This window comes from Oreochromis aureus, linkage group 18, assembly GCF_013358895.1.
Source record: "Oreochromis aureus strain Israel breed Guangdong linkage group 18, ZZ_aureus, whole genome shotgun sequence".
Lineage (NCBI taxonomy): Eukaryota > Metazoa > Chordata > Actinopteri > Cichliformes > Cichlidae > Oreochromis > Oreochromis aureus.
The window spans coordinates 26,334,702-26,361,554 of NC_052959.1; the positions used below are offsets into that span (position 1 = coordinate 26,334,702).

At 41.1% G+C, this 26,853-nt stretch overlaps 2 protein-coding genes across 2 annotated transcripts; both read left to right on the forward strand.

The window, feature by feature from the left end:
* The first annotated feature begins 8,505 nt into the window (after positions 1-8,505).
* Positions 8,506-13,905, forward strand: LOC116326720 (zinc finger protein 354C-like). The gene is made up of 2 exons (XM_031748122.2): positions 8,506-8,928; positions 11,064-13,905. Exons 1-2 carry the CDS (start codon positions 8,658-8,660, stop codon positions 12,044-12,046), a joined length of 1,254 nt encoding a protein of 417 aa, XP_031603982.2. The 5' UTR covers positions 8,506-8,657; the 3' UTR covers positions 12,047-13,905.
* A 1,165-nt stretch (positions 13,906-15,070) lies between these two features.
* LOC116326626 (sal-like protein 3) lies at positions 15,071-26,853 on the forward strand. The gene is made up of 4 exons (XM_039602294.1): positions 15,071-15,502; positions 18,712-19,299; positions 24,018-24,773; positions 25,283-26,853. Exons 1-4 carry the CDS (start codon positions 15,265-15,267, stop codon positions 26,089-26,091), a joined length of 2,391 nt encoding a protein of 796 aa, XP_039458228.1. The 5' UTR covers positions 15,071-15,264; the 3' UTR covers positions 26,092-26,853.

Below are 26,853 nucleotides of genomic sequence, written 5' to 3' on the forward strand. Positions count from 1 at the left end.
GCTGGTGTGATATTTGCTTACATCTTCAGGATTTTAGCTGACAGATAAGCTGATAAGGTAAATACAACAAATCATTAAAATAATTTCTTGGCTAAATTCGACTACTGTGCGCATCAGCTTTAAAAATCACTCCAAAACGAACTTGACTTCCTTTTCGTTGATAACACCGTCTAATAAACATATATCACACATCACTACCATCTTGTTAACCTTCATTTTACTCTTGCTGCCATCCTTGTGTCGCAAATCACCCCCAACACTCTTCTCCACCCACCCCACCCTACCTGCACTCTTCTTCACCTCTCTTGTGCACTGTTCATTGCTTTTGATGGTTGACCCCTTGCATTTATACTCATCCACCTTCACTACCTTTGCTCCTTATATTCACCTTTTTCTACCTGCCTCCCTCTCATTCACGCACATGTATTCTGTCTTGCTTCTGTAACCTGAAGCTGAAGGTCCTTAAAACAAAAGAACTCATAATGGACTTCAGGAGGCACAGACAGGTCCATTCCCCTCTCATTATAAATGAAGAACGGGTGGATTCTGTCTCCATCTTCAGGTTCCTGGGCACCCACATCTCCATCGATCTTACCTGGACCCACAGCACCATCGCCCTGATAAAGAAGGTCCAGCAGCGGCTGCACTAACTCCAAGAATAACCTGGAACAGAAGCTGCTGCTGGCCTTCTACTGCTCCTCAGTGGAGAGCGTGCTCTTCTACTGCCTGGGTGTTTGGTACGCAGTGGCCACAACTGACAACAGGAAGGCTGTGCAGAGGGTAATTAACACCTCCCAAAAAATCATTGGCTGCCCTCTGCCTCTCCTGGAGGCCATCTCCAGATCCTCCTGTCTCAGGAGAACCAGGGCCATCACAGGTGACCCCTCAATGCCCCACTGCCCTCTGGTCGACACCTCAGGTCAATCCGGTCCTACACCTCCAGACACAAACAGCTTCTTCCATTCGGACTGTAAACAAACACTGTCCTCCCACACCCCACCCCTGCCCACCCACCTCACCAATCTGAGCCATGGTCTGAGTAACCCCCATCACTCAGGCCACTCACACACGGACTCTATTCAGACCAAGTCGTTTCTTTGCAATACTTCCAAACACTTTGCAACTATTTTGTTCTCTAATGTGTCTTTTTTTTCTATATATTTCAACTGTTTGCTTTTTATTTCTGCTGTAAAGTCATAGAAACAAAACAATGGTTTAAACAGAAAGGGACAGAAAAATTACATTAAATTAAACTAGAAAGCGAAAATTTCAGAAGAAATTTTAAGTGTGCCTATGCCGCTGGTAATCAGTGTAGTTTGCCATTCATACAGCTACAGAGAGCAAAACTCAGCAGAGCAGCCATTCTCCACCATGAACTATGGTAAAACAAACACCGCTCGCGCCTCACAGATGACAGCTTACAGTTTTGGGTAAAGATGAAGTGACTTTGTACAGCCCCGATTTGCAGGCGCTGTGCACACAGGTTCATGAGCAGAAGTCCCATTGTACCACGGCAGACCCGACAATGTTTGCATGAACACGCTTTGAAGCATTATGTTATGGACCACTTTTCACACATGGTTGGTGTACCCACACAGCCGGCTGTAGCTTTTCAACTCACAGCCCGACACACACCAAAAAAAACAGCCGAGAGAGCACAGACTACGCCAGAGAGGCGTGATTGCAGATGCCGCTCAGGTGGGTCCACTTCCCCTGCAGCGGCACTGCAGACCACGCCCGCCACACACATCAATCACGTAAAATAAATATTTATGCACTTTTGCATTCACTTTTGTTTTTGTTATTTTTACACAGTGTTCTGAATGATGAACAATGGCCTACAGCCAATCTTGTGTATTATTATACAAACTTTGGTTGTAAGATTCAGATAACTATTTAATAAAAGCTAAATATTTTTATATGAGAGTAAGAAAGAAAAGTATATCTTTGTGTCCACCTTTCTCTGTTAATGCCCTACCTGGCCCCCTGGCAAAAGCTTTGCTAGATCCGCCCCTGCACAGTTACCAGCTGTCAGCTACACAAAAAAGGAGCTTGGTGTTTGTCTCTCAGAAACCGTTCATAACTTCCCTTCAACTCATTCATGTCACCTAAGGGTAAACCTGTTTCTCCATCACCAGTTCAGCTCTGATGATTCAGTAAGGATATCTGGTTTGGAACAGCCGTTTTTACAGCTGTGGCTCCAGCAAACATCAGCTGATACTAGAAATTAAAAGCAAAGCTAGCTAAGCTAGCGGCGCTAGCTAGCTAGCCGGCGATCAGCAACACGTAAGAGAACTGTTGCTAAATAAACTACACCTAAACTCGGTTTATATCTGACCCAAATAGAGTGCAGGTCATAACTTCTTACCTGAAATTCAGTTCACCTCACGCTCCTGCCTTCGCTTTCCCTGATCCACGATTGACCTCCGCGTTAGCAAACACCGGTTGATCGGCGGTAGCCTCACCGCCTTGTATGTCTCGTTCGCGGCATGTCTTTTCTGTCACACACCGGTGGATAGCTGCCCTCTGTTGTAGCTCCACCACCAAACAACTCAGTTATTTTTTTCCACATCGACCAGCATCATCGGCCCATATAAACGAAAAATAAGTCCAGCTAAGACACAGACCCTTGCCGAGCGATCGGGCGATGAAACAAATTTTAGCCACCTCACTATCAGCCAAGCCTGGGTGGTTTTTCACGAAGGGTCGCTAGCGGCGCTAGCTAGCTAAGCTAGCGGCGCTAGCTAGCTAGCCGGCTATCAGCAACACCTAAGAGAATTGTCGCTAATATGGGATGTCTTGATAAAACGAGCAGATATTTGAAGTTTACACACCTACATTCTCGCCTGAAAATATCTTAAAAGTTTATTTTGTGACCTAGAAATACTAATAAAAGACATATAAAACGAAGTGGTCGCCTCTGCAGAGGCGTGCTATAAATTGTGGGATATGGACTTTCCGCCCAAGCATAAACTTTTTTGGCTGTACTACTCCGGGTATACCACTAGAGAGAGCCAACACACCACAAATGAAGTCTGTTTCTATGGGGCCAAAAGTAGAATCTTTCTCAGGAGTTGTATGGTGGTGAAAAAAGTTGTATGGTGGTGAAAAAAAAAAAAAAAAACATGTCACCCCGAGCAGGATTCGAACCTGGCCCTCCTGGTCTCAAGGCAGCTACTCATCTCACTGAGCTAAACTCATTCTCTCAAGAAGAGGAGGAGAGACCGACAATTCTGCTAAAATGAGCAGAAGCTGCTGAGAATTGTGCTGAGAAGAGGTGAAAAGGCTGAAAATTTTGCAGAAAAGAGGTAAATCAGCAGAATTTCTGCAGAAAAGAGGCAAAGGAGCAGAAACTTGTGCTGAAAAGAGATGAGTCAGCAGAGTTTCTGCTGAAAAGAGTTTTTTTTCTGAAAACAGCCCCAAAAATGGAATTTGTGCTGAAAAGGGGTGAAAAAAATGAAAATTTTGCTGAAAAGGGTGAAGAAGCTAAAGTATACCAAATCAAAGTATTTGTGCCAAAACATAGTGTTTCTGCCATATTGTGGTATTTGTGCCACAAAAGTTACTACATTACAACATGAATACGGATTAAAGATGAAAGAAACTGGCAACAAATTCCTCCACTACAAACCAGTCTGATACCACTTCTTTGCAGTGTTCACGTTTACTAAGGCACTACCCAAAAGGCGCCACAAGAGGGCACTCCAACACAAGAGATGAGGTGAATGAGCAGAATTTCTGCTGAAAAGAGGCAGAAGGTTCTGTATGTAGAAAAAGAAACACTGTTGAACCATGTGTGAAATAAATAAAGAAATGAAATGAAAGAACAACCTGGTTCTGCTCAAATTAACCAACAGGCACGTGCAGAGGGGGCGGAAGGGGCTTGAGCACCCGCCCCTTTCCTGACGGGTGCCCAAAGTGCCCTTTGTTGAGTCAATTTTAAAAAAAATTTAATTGTTTTTTTTTAAATGTGTGTGCGCGTGCGGAGTCCTGTCTGTGCCCCTCAACAATAATATTTAACTATTAATCACAATTTGTTAAATAAAAGGATCTGGCTTGTGTTACGAAATCAGTTTCGCCCCGGTTCTTTGATTCGTCGAGGGATCCAGAAACGGCACCGGAACTTCAGGAGTTATTTTACAAAATCTTTATTCATCTTTATTCATCTTCATTTAAGCATGCACTTCTAGAAGGGAAGACGAGGCCGGTGTCCTCTGAAACAATCTTCACCCTTTGTTAGTTCCAGCCAGCTTTATAGAGGCAACCCCATCATAAATCCCCCATGGTGTGCTGGAAACTCCGTATGTCTGTGTGTGTATGCACGAGCACGTGAGTGCCTGTGTGTGCGCGTACCCGCGTGTCTATGTGAGTGCTCGTGAGTGACTGTGTGTGCATACCTGGTATGTGCGTGAGTGTGCATGTGGATGTGTGAGTGTAACAGTTAAAACACTGGGTGTGTGTCTCTTCTCCCTTCCAGACCACAGTTATCAAGTTACATGTTGAGACCCCCACCCAGGTATCCTCTGGGGAATTTTCACTCAGCATTAACTCCTCTTTGTCTTACTTTCACAGTTCAACTGGGGAGGGTCTCCTAAGATCTACTCCTAAGTTCATGACACAGTCAGGCCTTTATTTACACCCAGGGCAGTGTCAGTGTCTCTACCATAATTCTACATTCTATCTTAACACATTTCTAAACTCTAAAACAAACTAAACATTCCTACATGTCTAAACTCTAAAATAAGCCAAACATTCCTACACTTGCATCAGTCACATGATCACCATTAACCAATGATCGCCCTTGACGGCAGAACGCGCTGGTTACGAGCCGGTAACGAGCTCACAAGAGCACGCGCATTTTTTTGCGGTCCGGAGCTGTAGGAATCTGAAGGCTAGACCGTCCCATTTCACAGCCTCACACTTCCGGCCTTCTCGGACTTGAAGGACCCGGCCCATGTAGACCATGAAGGCCGGGTCCTTCGATGGATGCAGCCGACGTTTTGGGACACAGCTACAACTTACCTCAGACACACAGACTGATGCGACAAAACCAGTAAGTAGCTGTACAGCGCACACTGTAGTCTACAGCACATAGGAGTATTAGCTTATTACGCACACGTTGGTAAGCTGTCTTGTGACAACTGACGAACTGAAACAAACGAGCATGCTGTGTGTGCAACAGCGCGACAAACTTTACCTGTCCTTTTATTAACTGCACAAGTAGTGCTGGTCATAGCTGCTGGCTCACTGGGTAAGGCTGTCATGGGTCTGTAGCTCTGTCACCGTTTTAGGGAACATATTTAGTTTTAAAGTAAGTTACAGGTCTTTTCCTGCCTTTCTGGAGGGCTTATATTTCACTTAAAACGATCTAATATGCATGTCCACATAATGATAGATTATTATAATGATAATATTTAAAAAAAACACATGCTGTATTTTAAAGAACATACATTAAGAAACAGATTATATTAGATTTATATTTTAAATAAGACAAAATGCTGATTTTACAGCAGCAAAATTATTGTATCTCTACAGTTTAAAAATGTAATAAGCTTTCTGCCTGCACAGAGTGGATAGTGTAACAAATGGAATCATCATAAATACATTATTTCATATTTATTACTTTTTATCCCTCATTGCTTTATTATTGTAGCTCTAGTAATAAATAATAAGGGAAGGATTCTGGATCAACACCATGATGGAAACTTGTGCCCACAGTATATACAGTATTCTGAAGAAGGTCTAAAATGTCACTGTGTGTGCATGTGTGTGTTTTATGTATTTGGATTTTTAAATTATTACTCATAATATAACATTGTCCAGACATGGCTGGTAAGGACATGAGGGGGAAACAGTAGGAGCTGTGTGAGGCTACTAAAGGCAGTGGATCCCTCAGCAGCTGGATTACAAAGAGCACAGGTAACATTAACACATGTACCAGTTGTTGGAGAGGTATTCCAGTATAAAAATAATAATAAGCACAACTGAAATGTTTTGCTTCTATAACATTTTCTGTCATCATTTTATTATAGATTAAGTGTAAGAGTTGTTAAGTGTGGATAATTAAATAATAGTTTATTGCAATAGCAAGTTGTGCCTTGTTCTCAGATGGACAGCAAGTGGAGAGTGATAGATGAGATGAGGGGATGGAAGGAGGAAGAGAGGCAAAGAGTGATTCACAGGCAGAGCCTTGTTTGTTTCTCAGTTTTTTGTTGCCTTATGGTTCCAAGCGCTGTCACCAATCTTTGCATTTTGTTATTATCTCATAACACTTGTTTAATCAGCTGCCATCTCTCCTATGGACTTTTTAATGTCTACAGTCTCAGATCAACACAGCCCTGCCCTCCAGTACTATCAGCAGCAGGAGCAGCAGCAATACAGGCTACGTTTGCTTTGCCTCACAACAGTGATATAGTATGATGCGATCCCATATTAGATTCTTGATGAATGTGTGTTGTTGTTGTTATTCAGCCTGGTTCAATGTGCCCCTTTTTAGCTTTGAGCACTTGCCCCTTTAAACGTCTCTGCACGGCCCTGTTAACCAATCAGAGGTACTGCCTCTGTCTGCTTCATCAGGCTGTGTACTTGTTTCTGCCATGGAGCGTTAACAAGAATCTGAGGTCCATATTAGAAAAGCTGCTAAAATCATAAAACTTTGCAGAATTGTAATAAATTAGCAATATAAATTACAGGTCTGTGATAGTGTATAAATTTGTAGTGAAAAAAAAAAAAAAACATGGACCAAGGTGGGATTGAACCCACGACCTTTGAGCTGCAGAGCCGTGTCATTACTGATTGCGCCACCTGGAAAGGGGGCGGCGGTCTGAAAGCCAGATACTTGGGCAGTCAGAAAATAGATCGCGGTGAGAGGCGAAAAACGCCGTTTTGGAGTTACAAAACGTCGTGTAACTCAAAAACTAGGAGGGCTAGCAGCATAATTCTTGTACTGGGTGAATCAGCGGACTTTGGTGTATTTTGACTGCGATTTTCATAGCTCGTTCTACCTCCGTCACGGAGATATGACGAGAAGAAAGCGGCTTCATTTCCAGAGTTTGAAGACTGAGAGAAGGACAGATTTCCACCCTCAAACAAACGTAATTCATTGCTCAACGGTAAGATAATTGTAAAAACTGCTTCCACTGTGAGTGTCAGCAGTGTCTGAAGATATATTGGCACAAGCCTCATGTCCTAACTTTGCTTTGTTAAAGAGATATGGCAATTTGAAAATGCCTCCGTTACAGAATTTCAGCTCTGAATTTCAAAACCTCCCATAGACTTTGAATGGGGACTTGTCAGACCTTGTGTCACTCCGAGGCAAATTTGAAAAAACGGTAAACCTCACAATAAAGATAGTGACATTTTCTGAAAGCCAGCAAAAATACCTACGTTTTGATGTATAATTTGTGGGGGTTGAGTGGAAATTGTGTGAGTAGCAAGAAGTTGTTCAGACATGAAGAGAAAATTCAGAACGGACCAGCACTCACTCTGACTTAATTGCATAGCAACCATAGCAACGCATGTATTTTCTGAAAAATCACAATTTTGCAACTGAAAACTTAAAAGAGATAAGATTAAAACGGTAGAAGATCTGAAAAAGCTGAATCAGACAGGAATAGCCCAATAATCTGAGAACATTTTAAAGTTTGAATGGAGTTTCTAGGTGAAAGCATGAGGACGTAGTTAAGTTTCAAAGACAAGCAAGTTTTAGCAGAATTGTGGAAGTTTCCCATTCATTTCAATGGGACAAATTAAAGGAAAAAAGTGTAATATTTTAAAAAGTATAACAGTAATAAACACCAAAAGATATAGCCGGAATTAGCAGAAATAGCAGAACATTTTAGAGTTTGAACGGAGAAAATCGGCTGAAAACTGAGGGAGTAGTTCAGTGCCGAAAAACGGGGCAGCAACTTGAAGAATAAAGTTTAAAACAGGAAAACAATAGTGTGGAAGCCCTTTAGGGCATCCACACAATAAAGAGAAACAGGAACTCAATAGTGTGGAAGCCCTTGAGGGCATCCACACAATAAAGAGAAACAGGAACTCAATAGTGTGGAAGCCCAGGGCATCCACACAATAATAATAAATCCGATGTGTGCCTCTTGGCATAGGCACACATAATAAGAATAATAAATCCGAGGAATAGTAATATGTGTGCCTCTTGGCATAGGCACACATAATAAGAATAATAAATCCGAGGAATAGTAATATGTGTGCCTCTTGGCATAGGCACACATAATAATAAGAATAATAAATCCGACGAATAGTAATATGTGTGCCTCTTGGCATAGGCACACATAATAATAATAAGAATAATAAATCCGATGAATAGTAATATCTGTGCCTCTTGGCATAGGCACACATAATAATAATAAATCCGACGAATAGTAATATGTGTGAGCAGTGCCTACAATCTCCTCCTCACAAAAGACTATCAAGACTTTTGTGAGGAGGAGATTGTAGGCACTGCTCCGTTTATTATGAGAGATTTATAATCATTATTATGTTTATTAGATGTTTTACAGCAGTCGCTTTTACATCATATCCGCCTTTTAATTTTCCCGGAAGGGAACCAAAATAACAGCAGGGGAGTTGGATCTTACCACTGGTAGTGCAGCTTATATCTGAAGCCTGCTGAGTTTTAATCTTCGGGTCGGAGGATGTCTTTTCCCTCATCGTTTCCTGCGCAAGTCGCAGCCATCATGGACGTCCTGGCGAAGGCGGCGGTGGCAGAAATCACGAAGCTGGTGGAGGACGGGAGTCTGGTCCTGCGCCTGGAGCTGAGTCGGAGGGAAGACGAGAATCAGGAGCTCCGAGCAAGTTTGAAGCTGATCGAGGCTGAGCTCAAGAAAGCCCAAGAAGCTGCCGCAAGCACAGCTACAGAGGCCAAACACACGCAGACGATAGCCGAGGACCTGGTGCTCCGAACGGGTAAGAAACTGCAACATCTGGAACTGACCCAACGAACCCCATTCAAAAAATCTCAAATTTTAACTTCCTTTGCTTATAAAAAATGTTTCCTGTACATTAGAACATAAATGATCATCCCTATCATGTTGTGATGGTTCAAGGTTAAGTTCGGCTTCAGTATGAATCTTTAGTAAGTGAAATGTATTTATAAAGCACACTCAAACACTGCTTTCACTTATGGAGGACCACAAGAGCCACACGCATCAAAATAAAGAATTCTGTGCTTAAATAATGAATTGTAGAATAAATTCTGCATTTGTAAATTCATTTTTGAAATTATTTAATTTCTTCAAACATTATTAAATATTACGTTACTTTAGTAATTTATTTTAAATAAAAACACTATTTTAAAATCTATTTTTCAAAATTAATTATTAATCCATCAATAAATACTTCAAACCAAAAATGAATTTCACAAAAAAAGAATTAAACTCTCAATAAAAACCTCATTTCAAAAACTATTTTCGAATTCCAAATTAAAAAACTGATTTTCAAAATCTTTTTTTAAAACACAATTTGAAAAAAGAGAAATAAGTAAATGGTTTCAAAAATCAACGATTTACTTCAGACATTTAAGATTCCACTCCTCATTTGAAAATCCATTTCAAATGGAAAAGGGAAGTTAAAGTCCAGACTTAAAAGTACAGATGGAAGGTGCTCTGCTTATGTCAAGCAGTAACAGTCTAAGGAGAAAGCTACTGGACTTCTTTATGTTTTGTTTAGACCTTTCACCTCTCATCCAAGAGGCTTCTTCAGTTCTAAAACCAGTGGCTTATGTGTTTATGTTCCTCATCACATGAGCCAAGGTCATTACCACCAGATGTTTCAGGTGAAACCACTGTGAGACCTTGCCTCACCATATCGTGTGACCCACTGAGGTCATCTGATGTGAGGTTAAGGAATCTCAAGAGTGCATTATACGTGACTGAATCCTTTACCAACATTTTATTTTAGTCTTTGTAGTTTATTTATAAAGATAGTTAAATATAAATTTCTGTATAGTGTCTTTCTAACTGCTGGGATATTTTTTTATTATGTCTTGGTCAAATTTGATGGATCAAAGTAATTCATTTATTACATTCATTTTCAGATTCAACAGACTGTCTTTTTAGCAATATATCAATCAGATAAAACTCTCAAGAACCTATGAAGATAAAATGGTTTATTGCAGTATATCAAGACTTATATGTATCAACATTTTAAAACAAGAGTTTATCAGGAAGCGGTCCTTTGTGACTGACTTGTGTAACCTTTTCCAGTAAACAAGTAAGGAAAGCACTAAAACACTTCTACTGGTGAAACCGGTTAAATGCTGGGGCTGTGCGATATGACGAAATATATCAGATGACAAAATGAAAACGTCTATCATTTCAAATTATATGCTATTGTTTCTTTAGTGGTGTCGCAAAATACACAGTTTACGGCAATGTTTTTTCATCAGGGCAGAGAAAATACCAGTATAGCCAGTGAAGATGAGGTTCTGCCTCATCTTCACTGGCTACCAGGTAGCTCCAAACAGAAGGACCAGTCAAAACAAATCGAGGAGCTTATTCCTAAACGAGGGGCTACCTCTCTCGCATGGACATGGTTTGATTATGAAAAGTCTGACATAGACCAGAAAACTGTACTATGCAAATTATGCCGCAAACTAGTCACGTGAAAGAGTATGGAGAGAGTTTACGGATGAGAAGCAAAAAAGAGCCATCAGGTGCTCAAAATATACCTGAGACTCAAATGTTAGAACGGGCTTTTCCCCGCAGCACACCATGAAATAAATGCTCACAAAGAAAATGGCAGCCGTTACAACTCGTATCTAAAAATATATAGTTTCACGCATCGGTCAAAACACTCGACTCCAGGTACACGACGCCCAGCTGAAAACACTTCACACATGTTGAGTTGCCTGAGATTCACAGAATTGACAGAAAAAGCGCTATTTTGGGATATATTTCGTTATCAGGATGAGAAGCTTCTTGTATTGGGATATGAGGATTTTGGTCATATTGCACAGCTCTATTAAATGCTCGGTTGACTAATATTTGTTGGTTGAAAATCGAAATCGAGTGTTATCATGGGTGTCACTCTTTTGATTGCAGACAAAAACGAAGCTCAGGACATGGTTGCAGTGTCTCTTCAACCAAAAACTGCCCCAAATTGGACAGAGGAGAGCCAAAACATCTGGCCAGTGGTGAAGCATGAGCCAGAGGATGAACCTGCTAACACCGAAACAGAAGACAACACAGCGAGAACAGGCGTTTGCTTCAAGGCAGAGCAGGATGACTTGGTGTGGCCTGCTTGTAGCATGTTTGAGAGTAACCCTGTGGCGTTGCAGCAGCACATGCAGATCCTCCCCTCTCACGCTGAACAGTATTCTCCTCAGAGGAACACAGAAAGTTCCTATAATTCTTTACCGTCTGCTGCAGAGGAAACTGCAAGCGTGCCAGTGAGAGTGGAGATAGAGACGCACCCCGCGTGTATGGGAGGCATCGCTTCAGACTCTGTTCATAATAAAGAGTTCAGACGTATTTCACCCCCTGCAGGCAGTCAGGGTGACTGCTTGCGAGCTGAGCCGTTACTCCCTCTGCCTCACGTGGAAACAGCCGCAGCAATCTCAGCAAGATTAAATCCTGAAGCTCTTAACCAGAGTAGAGATGTCTTTAAAGCCAAAAGGCTGATGAAGGTGTGCAGACCTCATCAGAAAGTCTACATCTGCTCTTTGTGCAACAAGAGTTTCTCGTGCCTTTCTCAATTGGAGAAACACGTAGCCGCCCACCAACCCTCCAAACGATTCAGGTGCCTCGAGTGTGGGAAATCTTTCACCCAGAAGACCCGGCTCAGGACGCACCAAAGCGTGCACACCGGGGAGAGGCCGTTTAGTTGCAAAATCTGCGGTAAGATGTTTTCAAGGCAGGACAACTGCCTCAGACACGAGCGGTTCCATAGCGGGCTGAAGCCGTACAGCTGCAGGCAGTGCGGTAAAAACTTCACGGTGCTTGGTAACCTCAAAATACATCAAGAGATCCACCTGCAAGGAAGACAGCGATCAGATACTGCAGCTCTCAGAGATGGACTGCAGTAGTTTGAACATTTGCATGAACCTTTTATTTTACAAATGTGCTTTGACAGTTTTATTGGAGTGAATGAACGGAAACATAAAAAACCTTCTGATTTGCATTACAGGGGGGCAGATGCATGAGAGTCATTATATTTATCATTTCCTTTCACTTGCTTTTCCATTGGCCGCACACCTCTTTGTGAGATATTACACATAATTAAACAAATATAATTTGACATTGGTCCCATTAATGTGACAAAATTCATCTCCTGGGAAATTAAACATAAAAAACATTGAAACTTTTTTCAAAAATAATAGTTACTATGTCTTTTTTTCCTGATTGCATGATCATAATGAACCTAAAAAAAATCACTGCTCTGTAGATTATTTACTTTTAAGGGAATATTATTGTGTTTTTGAAAAAACATATAGGAGTGGGTAACATGTATTGATGGGTAACAGATAATAGGCATTGATTTGTAAATAACTGTATATGAAGAATTTGAGCTTATTATATAATTTGTCTGACTAGGCAGCTCATTCTCTTTTTCATGACCATATGTGATGCAGATGTGAAATGTAAACGTGAGGTCAGAGGTATAATTAGATAGAGTCCCCGTATAGCAGTAACAATTCCTAAATGTTGCAAATAAACAAATGCAGCAGACTTTTAATCAGTTTTAAAGATTAAACACATTTTATGAAAGTTTGACCTTATTTGACCACAACCAGCACAACCTACACAGACAGAAAACATTAAATAAAACAGAAACTAAAAAGTAACCACTAACTGATAAATAAAGGTTGATGTAAAAGTTATTTGATTTCCATAAATGTCAACTATTGATTGATTCTCAGGCTGGGAGTAGGAACTACTAGAGAGGAGGGGAAGATTTTCTTTTTCTGTGTTCTCATATAAATATTAGATGGCCTTTAAATGCAGTCTGAGTAGCAAAAAACTCTCTCAGGCATTGAAACTGCACGAGCGTGGTGACGTGTGAAGGACTCAGAGGAATATATTCAGTCTTTGTTTTCAGTTTCCCCAAACATGCCACCAGCAGACTGTGTAGTGTAGATGTTCCTGTCGTGTCAGGGGCTTCCTGGAGGGTGCCTGCACTCATTTCTCTGAGAATGGCTTCTGTGGTTAACTCCAACAACTTATATGAACCGGCATTCTTCAGATGTTTTTGCTGCTGGGCACATTGAACTGAAAAGATTTTCCATTAAATTATGTTAAGCTTTTCTTGAACCTGCTGGCTGGGAAAAGGATCTCTTAAATAAAACCAGCAGGAAATGGAAGAGACCAACTGTGAGATGCCCTCCCTCTGCCATTGTGACTCTTTTATGTTAGCTTGCATGCATACAAACGTCCTCTGTGACACATTAGTAAGAAATGGTCTGTTTATTGATGTTAACCGTGATGCTGATTATGCTCCCATGTGGATGCGCACATGGACAGCTGTGTCCATGGTGTGTCGTTGTTTTATACTACTTTTAAGTCCACATGCAGGGAGCACATTGCACTGTAGTTGGAGGGCACATGGATGTCTGATGATACCCTGCAGGTCCCTTTCAGATTCACAGATGTGGAAACATATTTTTTTTTCCATAAGCCATTTGTGTGTTACTGTGTTTGGGTCATTCTTATGCAGTTTTAGATTCTTGTTCAAGAAAATGTTTCATTTGGAAGTTTTAGCTACCTTATTTTTTCTTAATTTTTAATTCTTCAATGACTGTAAAAATACTCAAAGAAAACTGTGATTAGTGTGTTTGTAACTTTGTCATAGTTCTGTATTCAGAAGTATTACAGTGCCTTGAAAATATACTGGTATCTGTTGTTGAAACATGTCTGAAGCAATTAAATGGTTGGTCCTTTTCTAATATTTGCTCTTGTGATGTAGTTATTAACAGGACAAACTGTGTATGTGACTGAAGATTACTTGTCAGTCAAAAGTAAAAACTTTTAAGTGTGCCAGGGATAATGATTGTGTGTGTATATTCATTGTCTTTTGTGGGGGGGGGGGGTTCTAACAGTTTAACAAAGTGCAGACAACACAACAATGAGTTAATTGCCTTTTTTTGAATCGAAAGTGCTTTTTTCATTTAAAGCTTCAACTCTGGGATTCAAATGGTTAGATAAACCTGTATAGCTGCTCAGATATCTAATCAGATGACAGTAGCTCAATCCATTTAGGCCTTTAGACATGGTCAGCAGGATCAGTTCAAATCAAGCATCAGAATGGGGAAGAAATGTGATTTAAGTGATTTTGAACACAACATGGTTGTTGATGTTAGATGGGATAATCTGAGTAGTTCAGAAAGTGCTCATCTACTGATATTTTTGTGGGTCTCACGGCCCAAGTCAGTGGTGCTTGTTTCAGTCATTATGCAAATATACTGTTTATAAGGTTGAGGAAACCTGCGGTCAGCAGAGAATGAAGACGTCACTTTGCCTTTCTAACTTTGTCTCCAAAGCACTCAACCTGAGCTGTCCCTCTGATATAGTCATTTCTAATCGTCTCCATTCTGGTTACTCCAAATAAAAATGAGAAAATCTTCAACTGAATATGTACACGTACATATATGGTACATATTAATTTTACTCTCAAGCATTCCTAAAACTTAGCAGCTCTCCATTGTGTTGGTGCATAGAACTGAAGGGAATTTGAAATAATCCCCAACTCTGGTTACAACACTTTTAGATGAACATAATCCAGATTCAAATGTTATAAAAGTGTATGATTTCTTTTGTCGTGTTGCACTTTGTATACGGTCCCTGCAAACTCCTCTCACAGCTGCTGTGTGTGTGTTGTATTGAAGCTGGTGAGGCTGTTTTAATGATGTGATTGGAAACATTGTAAACTTCTTATGAGTAAATGCTTGAAGAGTAAATATGGTTCCTTTAAATCTTTTGAAGACTTTTTGTTTTTGGTTGAAAAGAAAAAAAAGGGTCCAGCAGCCCCAGACGTGCGGTGACAATATGCGTTGCGCTCTTCTCCGCGTTTTTACGGTATGTGTGTCATCACTTCCGTAAAACGAGAAAGTGTTTATCTCTTTGTACTCATTAAAAACCAACATCAGGCTAACCAAATGCCTGCAGGCTGGGAAGAGCCAGCGGCTCCCGCATCGGCCTGCTTCGCTTAAACCCAGCCGTTAACTCACCTCCCTGACGCGGGACCGACCGAGCCGCTTCTCTGGCTTTAAAGTTCAGCCCTCCTTCACTCCTTGGTCGGTTCACGATAATGTTGAGCAGCGTTGCTCTGCGCTCCCAGATCGCCTCCGTGATTGATGCCTTGTCCAAAGCAGCCGTGGCAGAAATCGCCAAAGTTGTGGAGGATGGCATGGTGGTGCTGCGGCTGGAAATGTGCCAGCGTGAAAACGAGATCAAGAAGCTGAAGAGCAACATCGAGCTCCTGCACGGCGAGCTGAGAGCAGCCCAGCAGGCGGTGACCCTGAGACCCGACCACCACGGGAGAGATGGTGAGCTGGACCCGAGCTAAACCACACCTCAACACCCTGTAGCTGCCGTGCTAACCTGGCACCTCTTTGCTGAGAGGTGCCAACTTACTGGTACACTGATGCAAGGTTTGTCAGGGACGAAAATGCACAAATCTTAGTTTTAAAACTTTTATAAACGGGTGACGTAAAGGTAGAGAAATACTTTATTAAATTCTAGAGTAAAAAATTATTTAAAAACAAATGTTTGTGTTGCCACGTTGTGAAAAATTCCCCAGCACAAGGCTTTGGCTTTTACTTGCTCTGCAATATTATGGGAAATCGTTCCAGTGGTCATTTTGGATCATTTATCTTTTGGCTGCAGGACATGAGGACCAAAATAGGTCTTTTTAATGAGCTGGCATGTTTGCAGTTATATAGTGTAAAGAAAAGAATGTAAGTATTACAAAATTGTTTCTCTTCTTTGCGATAAGATATTAGCAGAACTTACTTAGAAATAGATTTTTGTCCAGATGCCATGTGGACCTTTTCTGGGGACGGATATGAAATACACAAATCTATTTTCTCACTTTGTTGTAGATCTTTGAGTGATTCATTTCATTTTGAAGAACATTTGGTACAAATATTTGGTTTGTTTCACGAGTCAAAGTCTTATCCCGCCTGCTCATAGGTCAGAATAAACAGTATTACTTACACGGGGATGAGTTCAGTGCACCAGTTGTGCTTACCATATTTATTGCTTAATTGCCATTAAAAACAAAAAAGAACATATTTTAGAAATCTGTCAAAAACATGTTTAAAACAAAAACGACTGAATTCATATCTGATTACTCACACTGGAGCTGGCACACTGGAAGTCAGAAATTAATCAAACAGTTATCCAGTAAAATTAATATTTTTTTTGTTTGTGAATGCAAGTAAATAACAGTAATTTGTCATCTTACTTTAAAAAAGTAATAGTTTTGTCTGCTTTTTTGTAAAACCAAATTAAAAGTTATTGGATGTCAACAATAGTTATATTAAAATATTAAAAATATCACTTCAATAAAAGGTGGGTTAACCGTTACAGAAACAAAGATTGATTTTGGTAATTACTGTTAATTTAGGGCAGCTGTGGCATAAGTCTTATATTGGATGGTGGTCTAAAAATGTATTAAGCGCTGTATCTTTCCAAAATGTACAAGAAGTCGAGATAGTGATGCTTTTACATATTACTAATATTCACATATTTAGTGAGCTGTACAGCTCATGGATTTGTGGCATAGGAGATAAAGCAGGTCGTCAGCTAATTGCAGGGTGGGTGGTTGAATCCTTGGCTCCTTCAATGAATCCATCAGAGTGAGAGATGGTTTGAAAGCTCTGAGTCAATGGGCAATATTAAACAAATATGTAGGGCTGCTGTCTTGCATTTACGCAGTATCTCTAAAATTAGAAACATCCAGTCTCAGAGTGATGCTGAAAAACTAGTTCATGCATTTATTACTTCTAGGCTGGGCTATTGTAATTCATTATTATCAGGCTGTCCTAAAAACTCAGTTAATCCAAAAGGCTGCAGCGAGAGTACTGACAGGGACTAGAAAAAGAGAGCATATTTCTCTCACACTGGCTTCTCTTTGTTGGCTTCCTGTTAAATCCAGAATCTAATTTTACAATCCTTCTCCTCGCATACAACATCGGTTCAGTTCAATTTTATTTATATAGTGCAAAACACAACAACAGTGAAAGGTACTTTATATTGTAAGGTAGAGACACTAATCAAACAACCCCACTTTGAGCAAGCACTTGGCGACAATGGAAAGGAAAAACTCCCTTTTAAAGAGGAAAAAACCTCCAGCAGAATGTCCCCAGGGAAGCTCAGCCATCTGCCAGGACCAGCAGGGGTTGTCTGAATAATCAGGCCCCATCTTATCTTAAAGACCCCAATAGAGCACTTAGCTCTCAGATTGCTGCCTTACTTATGATTCCTATGATGTTTAAAGGTAAAATGGGAGGCATCTGTGGAACCAGCTCCCAGTATGGATTTGGGACACCCTCTCTATTTTTAAGATTACACTTCAATTTTTCCTTTATGACGCAGGTGTCAAACTCCAGGCCTCGAGGGCCGGTGTCCTGCAGGTTTTAGATGTGTCCTTGATCCAACAGGGCTGATTTAAATGGCTAAATTACCTCCTCAACATGTCTTGTAATTCTCCAGAGGCTGGCAATGAACTAATCATTTGATTCAGGTGTGTTGACCCAGGGTGATATCTAAAACCTGCAGGACACCGGCCCTCGAGGCCTGGAGTTCGACACCCCTGGTGATAAACCGTATAGTTAGAGCTGGATCAGTTAACCCTGAATCCTCCCTTAGTTATACTACAGTAGGCCTAAGTTGAGTATTTGCTCTTGCTCCTTTCACTCACTATGTTTGGTCATGGGACGTTACCCCTCCCTGTGCCTCTTTCTACCAGAAATTTCCTTCTGTTAAAAAGGGAGTTTTTCCTTCCCACCATCGCCAAAGCGCTTCCTTACAGGGGATCATTTCATTGTTGGGGTTTTCTGTCTATTGCTGTAGGTTTCTTTACCTTACACTATCAAATGCCTTGAGGCAACTGTTGTTGTGATTTGGTGCTACATAAATAGAATTGAATTAAATGAGGCTTGTAGTAAAAGGCATGTTGAATGCTCGTTTAGAGTAGAAAAGCAGGTTACAGAACACTTTTAGCTTTGCTATTTATGAGGTCCAAAATAAATCTGTGCACTTTGTGAAAAGTTTTAAACTCACGCATAGTGCATAGTGTTTGGAGATATTGCCATGTAACAGTTTTGCAAGTTTTACCATGGACTTGATTTCAAAACTTGAATAATGTGAAACTAAAGTGGTGCGTCCATACCCTGCCAAGACCAATGTCCTGTTTTGCAAACTTTTAGAACATAATAACAGACGAAAGTTTAATAAGTTCTTCCTTTGCCACTGCTTCAGCTCTCCATTAAACTTCATGAAAATCAGATCAAAAGTTGTGTAAACACAAAATCAGATGAACAAATGGCATTCAGCTAATGTCTATCTTGACTCTCATCTTGGGGAAGAATTAAAGGTACAACACTTTAATGTATGTTATTGGTTTGTTTCTGTCGTTTCACATATCTCACCATCATCCTGGGGAAATTATTTCCTCCGGCTTCTAATTGTTTTGGAATTAAGTTAGTGATGGTTTAATTCAGTTATAACATCAATGTTTATCTTTCTGCAGAAAGCCAGGGTGGTGCTGGTGATGCGAAGAACTCTCTTGAAAATGTGCATGCTGATGATGGACCCGGCACCCTGTCTGTTCCTGAAGTGAAGGTCAAATGTGAACCTGTGGAGGAGGAAAATCAAGAGGCCAGCAGACAGTCCGGCAAACCCGGAGAAGAGCTGCCTCTGTATGAAAGTGGACAGTGGAGATCGACGACACAAAATGAGACTGGACACAACAGCTCTGATTATTTAAGTTTAGGACAGAACTCCCTGTCGTGTCTTTCAGAATCGTCTTTGGACAGTGGGCTGGTCGTGTCCTGCAGCAGCTCTGGTGGATTTCAGCAGAACCACTTTGGTCGTGGGTTACTGGGTTATAGTCTGTACCGCAACGCGTACAACACGGTACGGAGGAGGACAGTAAAGCGGTTGCTGTTTAAGAAAGGCTTTATCTGTCCGTACTGCGGCAAATGTTTCGAGCGCGCGGGGCATCTCGAGCGACATAAAAGGATTCACACTGGCGAGAAGCCGTACCGCTGCGAGATATGTGGGAGGCGGTTCAATCAGAAGTGCAGCCTCAAGGAGCACACAAAGATTCACAGAAGATGTAAGTAAAATGCTTCTGACTATGAGGTTTTTGGTTTGTAGCTTTAAGTTGGATTGTAACCAGCTCTCATCAGTGAAACACTTGGTCAGTTAAAGCTTGTGGTTAAGAAACTGTTGTGGAAATGAACATAGTGTTCATCTTCAATGCTTTCAAGCACTGAACAACTGAACAAGCAAACTATTCTGAGGGTGCAGGTATAGACACATATTTCTCATGTACTTGTCTAAAACTTCTCCCACCCTGTTTGCTGACTCCCTGCTTTCTTTTTTTGCTGATATATGCCTGTTAAAGATATTTATCATGCAATATTATTCCTTCTACTAGCACATCCCCATGTATACTATTATTTGACGTTATGTATTTTTGGCTCTGAAATGAAAATTAAATTCAATCTTATTTATATAGAAACAAATCACAACAACAGTCTCATCTAGGTGCTTTATATTGTAAGCTAAAGACCCAACAATAAGAGAGAAATCCCCAACAATCGGACAAGCTCCTATGAGCAAGCTATTGCGGTATAACAAAGGGAGGGTTCAGGAGCCCCAACTATATGCTTCATCAAAAAGGAAAGATTTAAGAAGAGAAGAAGAGGGGCCTGAAAGCTGAAGGCTCTGCCTCCTATTCTACTTTTTAATCCCTAAGAACCAGTAAAGTGCTCTGGTGGGGGGATATTGTATTATAAGGTCTTTAAGATAATATTGGGACTGATTCTTCAAGACTTTGCATGTGAGAAGAATATGTATAATGTTAAATGGTGATTATGAGACGGAGTGTTTCAGCTATTTTACAGAGTAACATGAAGGTATTGTAACAAGTAGTATAACAAATAACTTGTTCCTGAGAGAAATTGAGTAACGTTTTAAGAAATTTTAATTAATTACTATAGTTGAGCATCGAAGTTTTTCAGCATAAATTTGAGACAGGACATGGCTAAATAAGTCTTTGGATCTAAATGAGATGTTATTGTGTACTTAAAATTATACAATACTTTTCATAAGGTGTTATAGGTGCATAGATGATGATAATTGATCATTTATACCTACCTACCTATTGTTTGGTGGTTGCTAGGCAACATGATGGCAGGATATACTTGATAGAGATATGAACTTTGTTCATGCTGAAAGTACTTTGCTTGTTGCACTTTGCTGTGAAGCTGACAGCTGCTCACTTGCTGACATTCCAGGTTCTGGTTGCCTTGGTAACTCTCTAAGATTGTATGCCAGTCAACAGTATCCTGTACTCTCATTGGTCCTGTACTCTCATTGGTCCTGTACTCTCATTGGTCCTGTACTCTCATTGGTCCTGTACTCTCATTGGTCCTGTACTCTCATGTTGGAGTCCTGCCCCACTTCAGCTGCCAGCAGTTATTTCACTCGTAGTCACCTGAAGTCACCAAATGTCATTCATGTTCTTTTCTCCTCACTTTTTTCTTCCATGTTGCTTCCATCTTTAGATGTACCTGTCCTCCAAGTTTGGTTGCTCAACTCACGATTGTTTAAGCGTAGTTGGCAGACAAAGAAACAAACAGAACAATATGTCGACCAATTAGCTTTTCAGAAGCGACCAAAATGGTTAGTGCAGAAAGCTCGTTTAGATGATTTCAGACACAAAGACAAACACAAAAGCTTCTTATTAGAGTTTTTCAGGAGCATCAACCACAGTCACAAACTCTGTCCTAGGCAATGTCTCTGTCAGATTAAGCCATTGTTCTGAAGAACTACAAACTGATTGACAGCTCTCCCTACTGGTGGCAGGTTTGGCAAAACAAAAACTAAATAAATGTGACGCTTACATTTAGTGCCATATTTATCATAAAGGTTTGAGCTATTTTCACACAGGAACTTCATACAACGCTAAAAAGGAACCTGTCACAAAATAGTTTGAAGCTGCCTGTTCTCACTTCTAACGCAACAGGAAATCTGCTTCAGAAGGTTTCTTACTAGCAGAAATACTGTTGATTTTAGGTGATAATGCCATTCAGGTATGGGACCAAAACTAACTCGAGTGTGACTTTACGCTGACAGTTGAAAGACCGTTGTTCTACATCCTCGCATGCAGCTCCTTTTGTACAATGACTAAAAAGGTTCAGGGTGAAAGCAGCCCTGGACCCAGTTAAGCTGCTTTTCTAACAGTCTGAACATGAGCAGAGAAAAAGTTGTGAAAACAACTGTCGTACATACTCAAATATTTCAGTAACTGCACAATCATTGTCGCTCTCAGAAGGGCCAAAAGACTTTGTGTTACCCTTGGCAGTTTTCAAGTCTCCAGTAGTTTGGAGGTACATGAAAATCAGGGTGTTGCTGCATAATGGTCTGTGCACTCAGGCAGTATCCTCCTGATAAACGTCTGGATTTAAGTTGTAGAATGAAGACATTCTTTCCTCCGTTTTCCTACTGAAGGAGGTCAGGACCGGTGGCTGTTTGGTTGGTGGGGAATTACTGCATTGCTCAACGATTCTTCAGCAGGGCTGGATTAGGGAGGTTCACGGATTTGTGGAGGATCAAACTTGGATGCCTGGGGTCATTGGCTCTCTGCCAGAGTACAGTATTTAGATTTTACTTATAAGAATGAATGAAAGATTAAAGACGCATTTAAAATTATATGTAATTTATATGAAACATATAGAAGCAGTAATTTTATCTTTTAATTTGAAGGTTCATGTCACTCACATGACACTTTAGTTGCTAGTTGTACGCCGTGGTGTGTTATTTTTATCTTCTGTCTCTGAGTCTTGGTTCACAGTTTGAAGTCAGTAAGCACAGGAAAAATTATGTGGGTTAGGTGTGACGGCAGTGAGTGAGTGGAGGGGAACGTGACTTAAAGGGTCTCGGTGAACAGCAGAGTCCCCCTTCCTGCCTCGTAGAGCCAACCTTTAGCTTTGTGCTACCCAGGGCAAGACCACCTGCCTCTGTACAAGACCCACTGGATATTAGTTACCGAGGTTGAAACCCAGTTCATGCATGTAACGTGACACTATTGAGATGTTCAGTGCCCTCAAGACCTTCAGGCAATTAACCAATTTTCAGCTTATTTTCTGCTCATTTTAGCAGAGCATAGTGAGCAATACAGAGGACAAAAATGACCCTCTGTGTTTGCAGGCAGATGAAACATAATAAGTCATTTCAGGGGTTCCCTCAAAGTATTTAGCATAGTTGGTAAGCCACCATAACTTTGTGTTCAATGTGTTCATGTGTGGCGTCAAATCCAAACCATTTCCAGATGTCTTCTTAGACGACATCATGATTATTGTCAAGCAGGGGTCGTGAGTTTCCTTCACTGTGGGTGTTTAAAGGAAAGAATTTCTAAAGCTTAAACTGCTGATGGTAAAGAAGCAGGAGCATTATTTTCCATACCAGCTGATCACTTTGGTCTCAAGGAAACCTTTTCAGGTATGACCTGCTCAAAAAAACAAAAAAATGTTTACACCTCATATTTTTATCAATCATTAACAATAAAAAAGGAGTTTGTTACATTTAACTTAAGGGTGAGCAGAATATTCCTTTAAGCCAATAAATAAACATATTCAAAATGATTAAATAATTTTGATTGCTGTTTCAACCCTCAGTTGCTCTGTGGCTGCCAGTGGGGCTACCATTTCTGTAGTGTGAGGTCGAAACCTGCTAACTCCGTGAATATACCAAACATGGCTGCATGTTCTGGCTCGGAAGCCTCTGGAGCTAATTGCACCCACTCAAAATGATGATTACAGTTCCACCAGATGTGCTGCTGTGTGATTCAGAAGCATTGTAGGAGTGACTTGAGGTCTCAGTGCCGCTTAAAATGGAGCCGGATCTATTTTTGATGAAGAGGCCTCAAGTTGCACAGAGCAGATTAGGGAGGCGGAGAATCTGGTCAGTTTTCAATATCAAAGACACCCCCCCCAAGACTAAACGCTTCACTTCTGGTGTGAACTGACACTCTGAAAAGCGCTGAACAAAAAACTGGAGGTCACAAAACACCACAGACATACACCTGATTCAAATTTGACAACATGTACCAGTTTAATCTTTGTTTTTGTTTTTTGCCTAAATAATAACTAAAGTAACTTTTGAATAATGAAAAATGCTTATTTTTGATGAACTTATCCATTAATTAAATAACTGGAACACTATAGTAGATGTCGTAGCAGACCTTAGTCCAGCCACTATTTTCATGCGCACCTCTGAAGTTGCAGTGACAGCGTGTTGAGTGTTTTCAGGCGTCATTTTCCCAGCAATGTTTTCTCCAGTTCCTCCTGGAGGTCCTGAGGTGTCCGCAGGCCGAATTCTGGCCAAAAACATCAGTGTGTCATTTATATTCAGTCTGGACAGGAAACCTATATTTAATATTAATTTTTCCACATTCTTGGAGGGTCTTTCAGCGTGCTTTAAATGAAATCTAGCCTTTAATTCAGATGAGGTTGGCACCATAAAAAAAAATTTGCTACTGGATAAATTTACATTATATTAAATCATATCCATCCATCCATTCGCTTCTGCTTATCCTTTTCAGGGTTGCAGGGGGTTGAAGCCAATCCCAGCTGTCTTAGGGTACACCCTGGACGGGTCGCCAGTTTGTCGCAGGGCTGACTCATAGACAGAGACAACCAGTCGCACTCACATTCACACCTAGTGATTGAATATAAGATGATCCCTTCTGAAACCAGAATAAACTCTAAATCGTCGATGTTTAAAAGGTGAATTGCCTTATTTGTCCTCCTCTCTCTGCTTAAACAGGTAATCAGTCAGGACCAGTCGAGATCCAAGTGGCTGAGCAGAAACTGATTCCTGAGGTGAATCCACCTATTGATGCGCATCGCCCTGAAGAAGCGAGTGTTAAGGATGCTCTACTTAAGAGTGAGGACATTCTGCCAACACCTGTACAGGTTAAATCTGAGCCCGCAGAGAAGAATATCACACCGCCACCGCTCTTTCACGCGGGGAACGAGCAGACAAGAGAAGGAGTTGAAACCCTCGGCGACACCTTCACAGTGTTTGAGAGAGACAGCCAGCAGTGGATGCCCAGACTACAAAACAACCCTGAGATGGGCAGTGGAGAATTCCTTAGCAGCTCGGAGCAAAACATGCCATCATTCCCCGGGATGGCTCAGTTACTCCCACCACCAGCTGAAGCTTCTTGTAGCACCTTCTCTTTCCCAGGAAAACCGTACGGCGAACTCAAAAACAGCATGATCTCCCAAACGCCCTTTGGATCCTCAGACCCTCTTATGATATCCCAAGAAGGAGGCTTACACGGTATGACAGAGACCTTGATGAATCACGTGCATCAGAGGAGAAGCAGATCTTTTCAGGTAATCAAACCAAAGAAGTGCTTCATCTGCTCGTATTGCGGCAAGATCTTCGAGCGAGCCGGACACCTTGAAAGGCATTTGCGAATTCATACCGGTGAGAAGCCGTACGGCTGCCACATCTGTGGGAGGTGCTTCAATCAGAAGAGTAGCCTCAAAGGCCACATGAAGACACACAGAAACGGTAAGAAAGGGGCAAAAGTATCGTTTGAAAGACAGAACTTATCTGTAACATTATAGATGATTGGAAAAAAGCAGGTTCACGTTTTGGTAGCTGGAACAGTGCATCTTTGTTTGGAAAAGCTTAAAAATTGGTACTTTTTTCCTAATGAGACACAGGTTTCACAACATGGTAAGAAATTTATTTCTGAAGAAATTCATTAGGGAAAAAAAGCAAATTAACAGTATAATTGATTTAGTTTTGGTCATGATAAATATTATGAGTTTATCAATTCTGAAACCAGGATTAAACTGTGACACAGCTTCCTGTGGAGCAGTTTGTGGCAGTCTGGTGAAAGCTGTGAATTGTTTTTTTTGTTTGCTGATCATATTGGAGATTTTCTACATCCCCATTAAATGTGTATTTTCCAGTTTATGGGATCCATATGTGAAAACAACCAGCACTACTGTATATAACATTTGTTGGCTAACACTATCTGCTAATTAACGTCTGTTCTTGTTTTTTCTGGAAAGGAGAAAACCCAGATGTGCTGGAGCCACAGCACATGATGTTTACACTTCCTGATAACCAACTGTTGCAGAACTTGGCAGAATCTAAGAATGGACTACCACCTTTTGAGGAACCCTTACCAGGCCCCACATACGGTGAGACGGCCAGGGAGGAAACGGTTATGGTAAAGCTGGAGCCTAATGGAGAGGATTTTCAGGCTGTAGGTCAGGGAGGGACTGATAATGGCACGGCAGCACCAGATCAAAGTCAGCTGTGGACATCTGGGATGGAGAAGAGCAGCGATGCCCCTGAGCAAACTGTCTGTGTACTTCTACAAGATGTCAAGTATCACCTCAGTCCTGCTGCCGGAGGTGCGAGTGAGCAGCAGGGATATACGTCGCCAATCAAGGATCTGCCTTTTCTAGACAACAAAGAAAATGAAGAAATGATGCTCGGCGACCAGTATTCTGTCATAGGCATGCAACCCAGCAGCTCTGATATAACTCTCACACCTGAGCCACACAATCAGCATATCATACACAAGGTGGCTGTGAGTGATTACAACACGGCGAGTGACCGGACTCCTGAAGGGGGTGTTTTTGGATTTAACATGAACTCGTCAACCGACCATGAGGGAAACTGTGGCGAGGACTCTGCCACGCAAAACTGCTTCATATGCTCGAATTGTGGCCAAAGCTTTGATAGCTTCGATATATTTCAGAGACACCAGTGTGAGAAAATCACAGAGCAGCCTTTCAGCTGTGAGATCTGTGGAAAGAGTTTTAACCAGATGAGCATCCTGAAACTGCATCTTAAACTGCATGTGGAGTGAAATATACACAAATATGTAAGCATAGCACACACGTACAGTTATTCCTATTATTTATATAAACACTTGACATGTAGTAAAACTCTCAAAGGCTGAATCTGAAGAACAAAATGTTGAGGTAGGTTTTTGTTTTTTTCCAAGCTCAAAATGACTGATCCGTCTGACTTCTGTGACATTTTTAAGTGCTCACAGAAATGTTTTCCTGCTGCTTCGAACCACTTCATCTGTTTTTGAATTGATTGAGGAGTGTAATTGCTCTGCAACACAACTGCTCTTTACTTGCTCTGTATTGTTCTGTGCTGGGCTCTTGAGTGCCTTTCACAATAGTGTAATTAATATGAGGAGAGAAACAAAGTTGAGAGTATGGAAGCGCGATGCATTCACTTGACATGAACAAAAATACACCTGTTTTTTTTTTTCTGAATTAATATAATTCTCTTGGAAATCCAAAGAAAAGCTTAAGATCTTAAAATCCTAAAAGAGGAGAAAGTCTTTGAGTCATGTAGTTGATAACATTACAAACTGTTTGCTGTATATTTATGTGTTTTTCTGGGATTCCTTAAACATCAACATACAGAAATAGCAGTATCTCCCAATGTTTTAAACGTAAGCAAATGAACATCCATCTTCCACTTATGGGGGGCCAGATTGTGGGGGCAGCAGCCTAAGCAGAGAAGCCCAGACCTCCCTCTCCCCAGCTACCTCCTCCAGCTTGTCTGGGGGAACACCAAGGCGTTCCCAGGCCAGCCGAGAGATATAATCTCT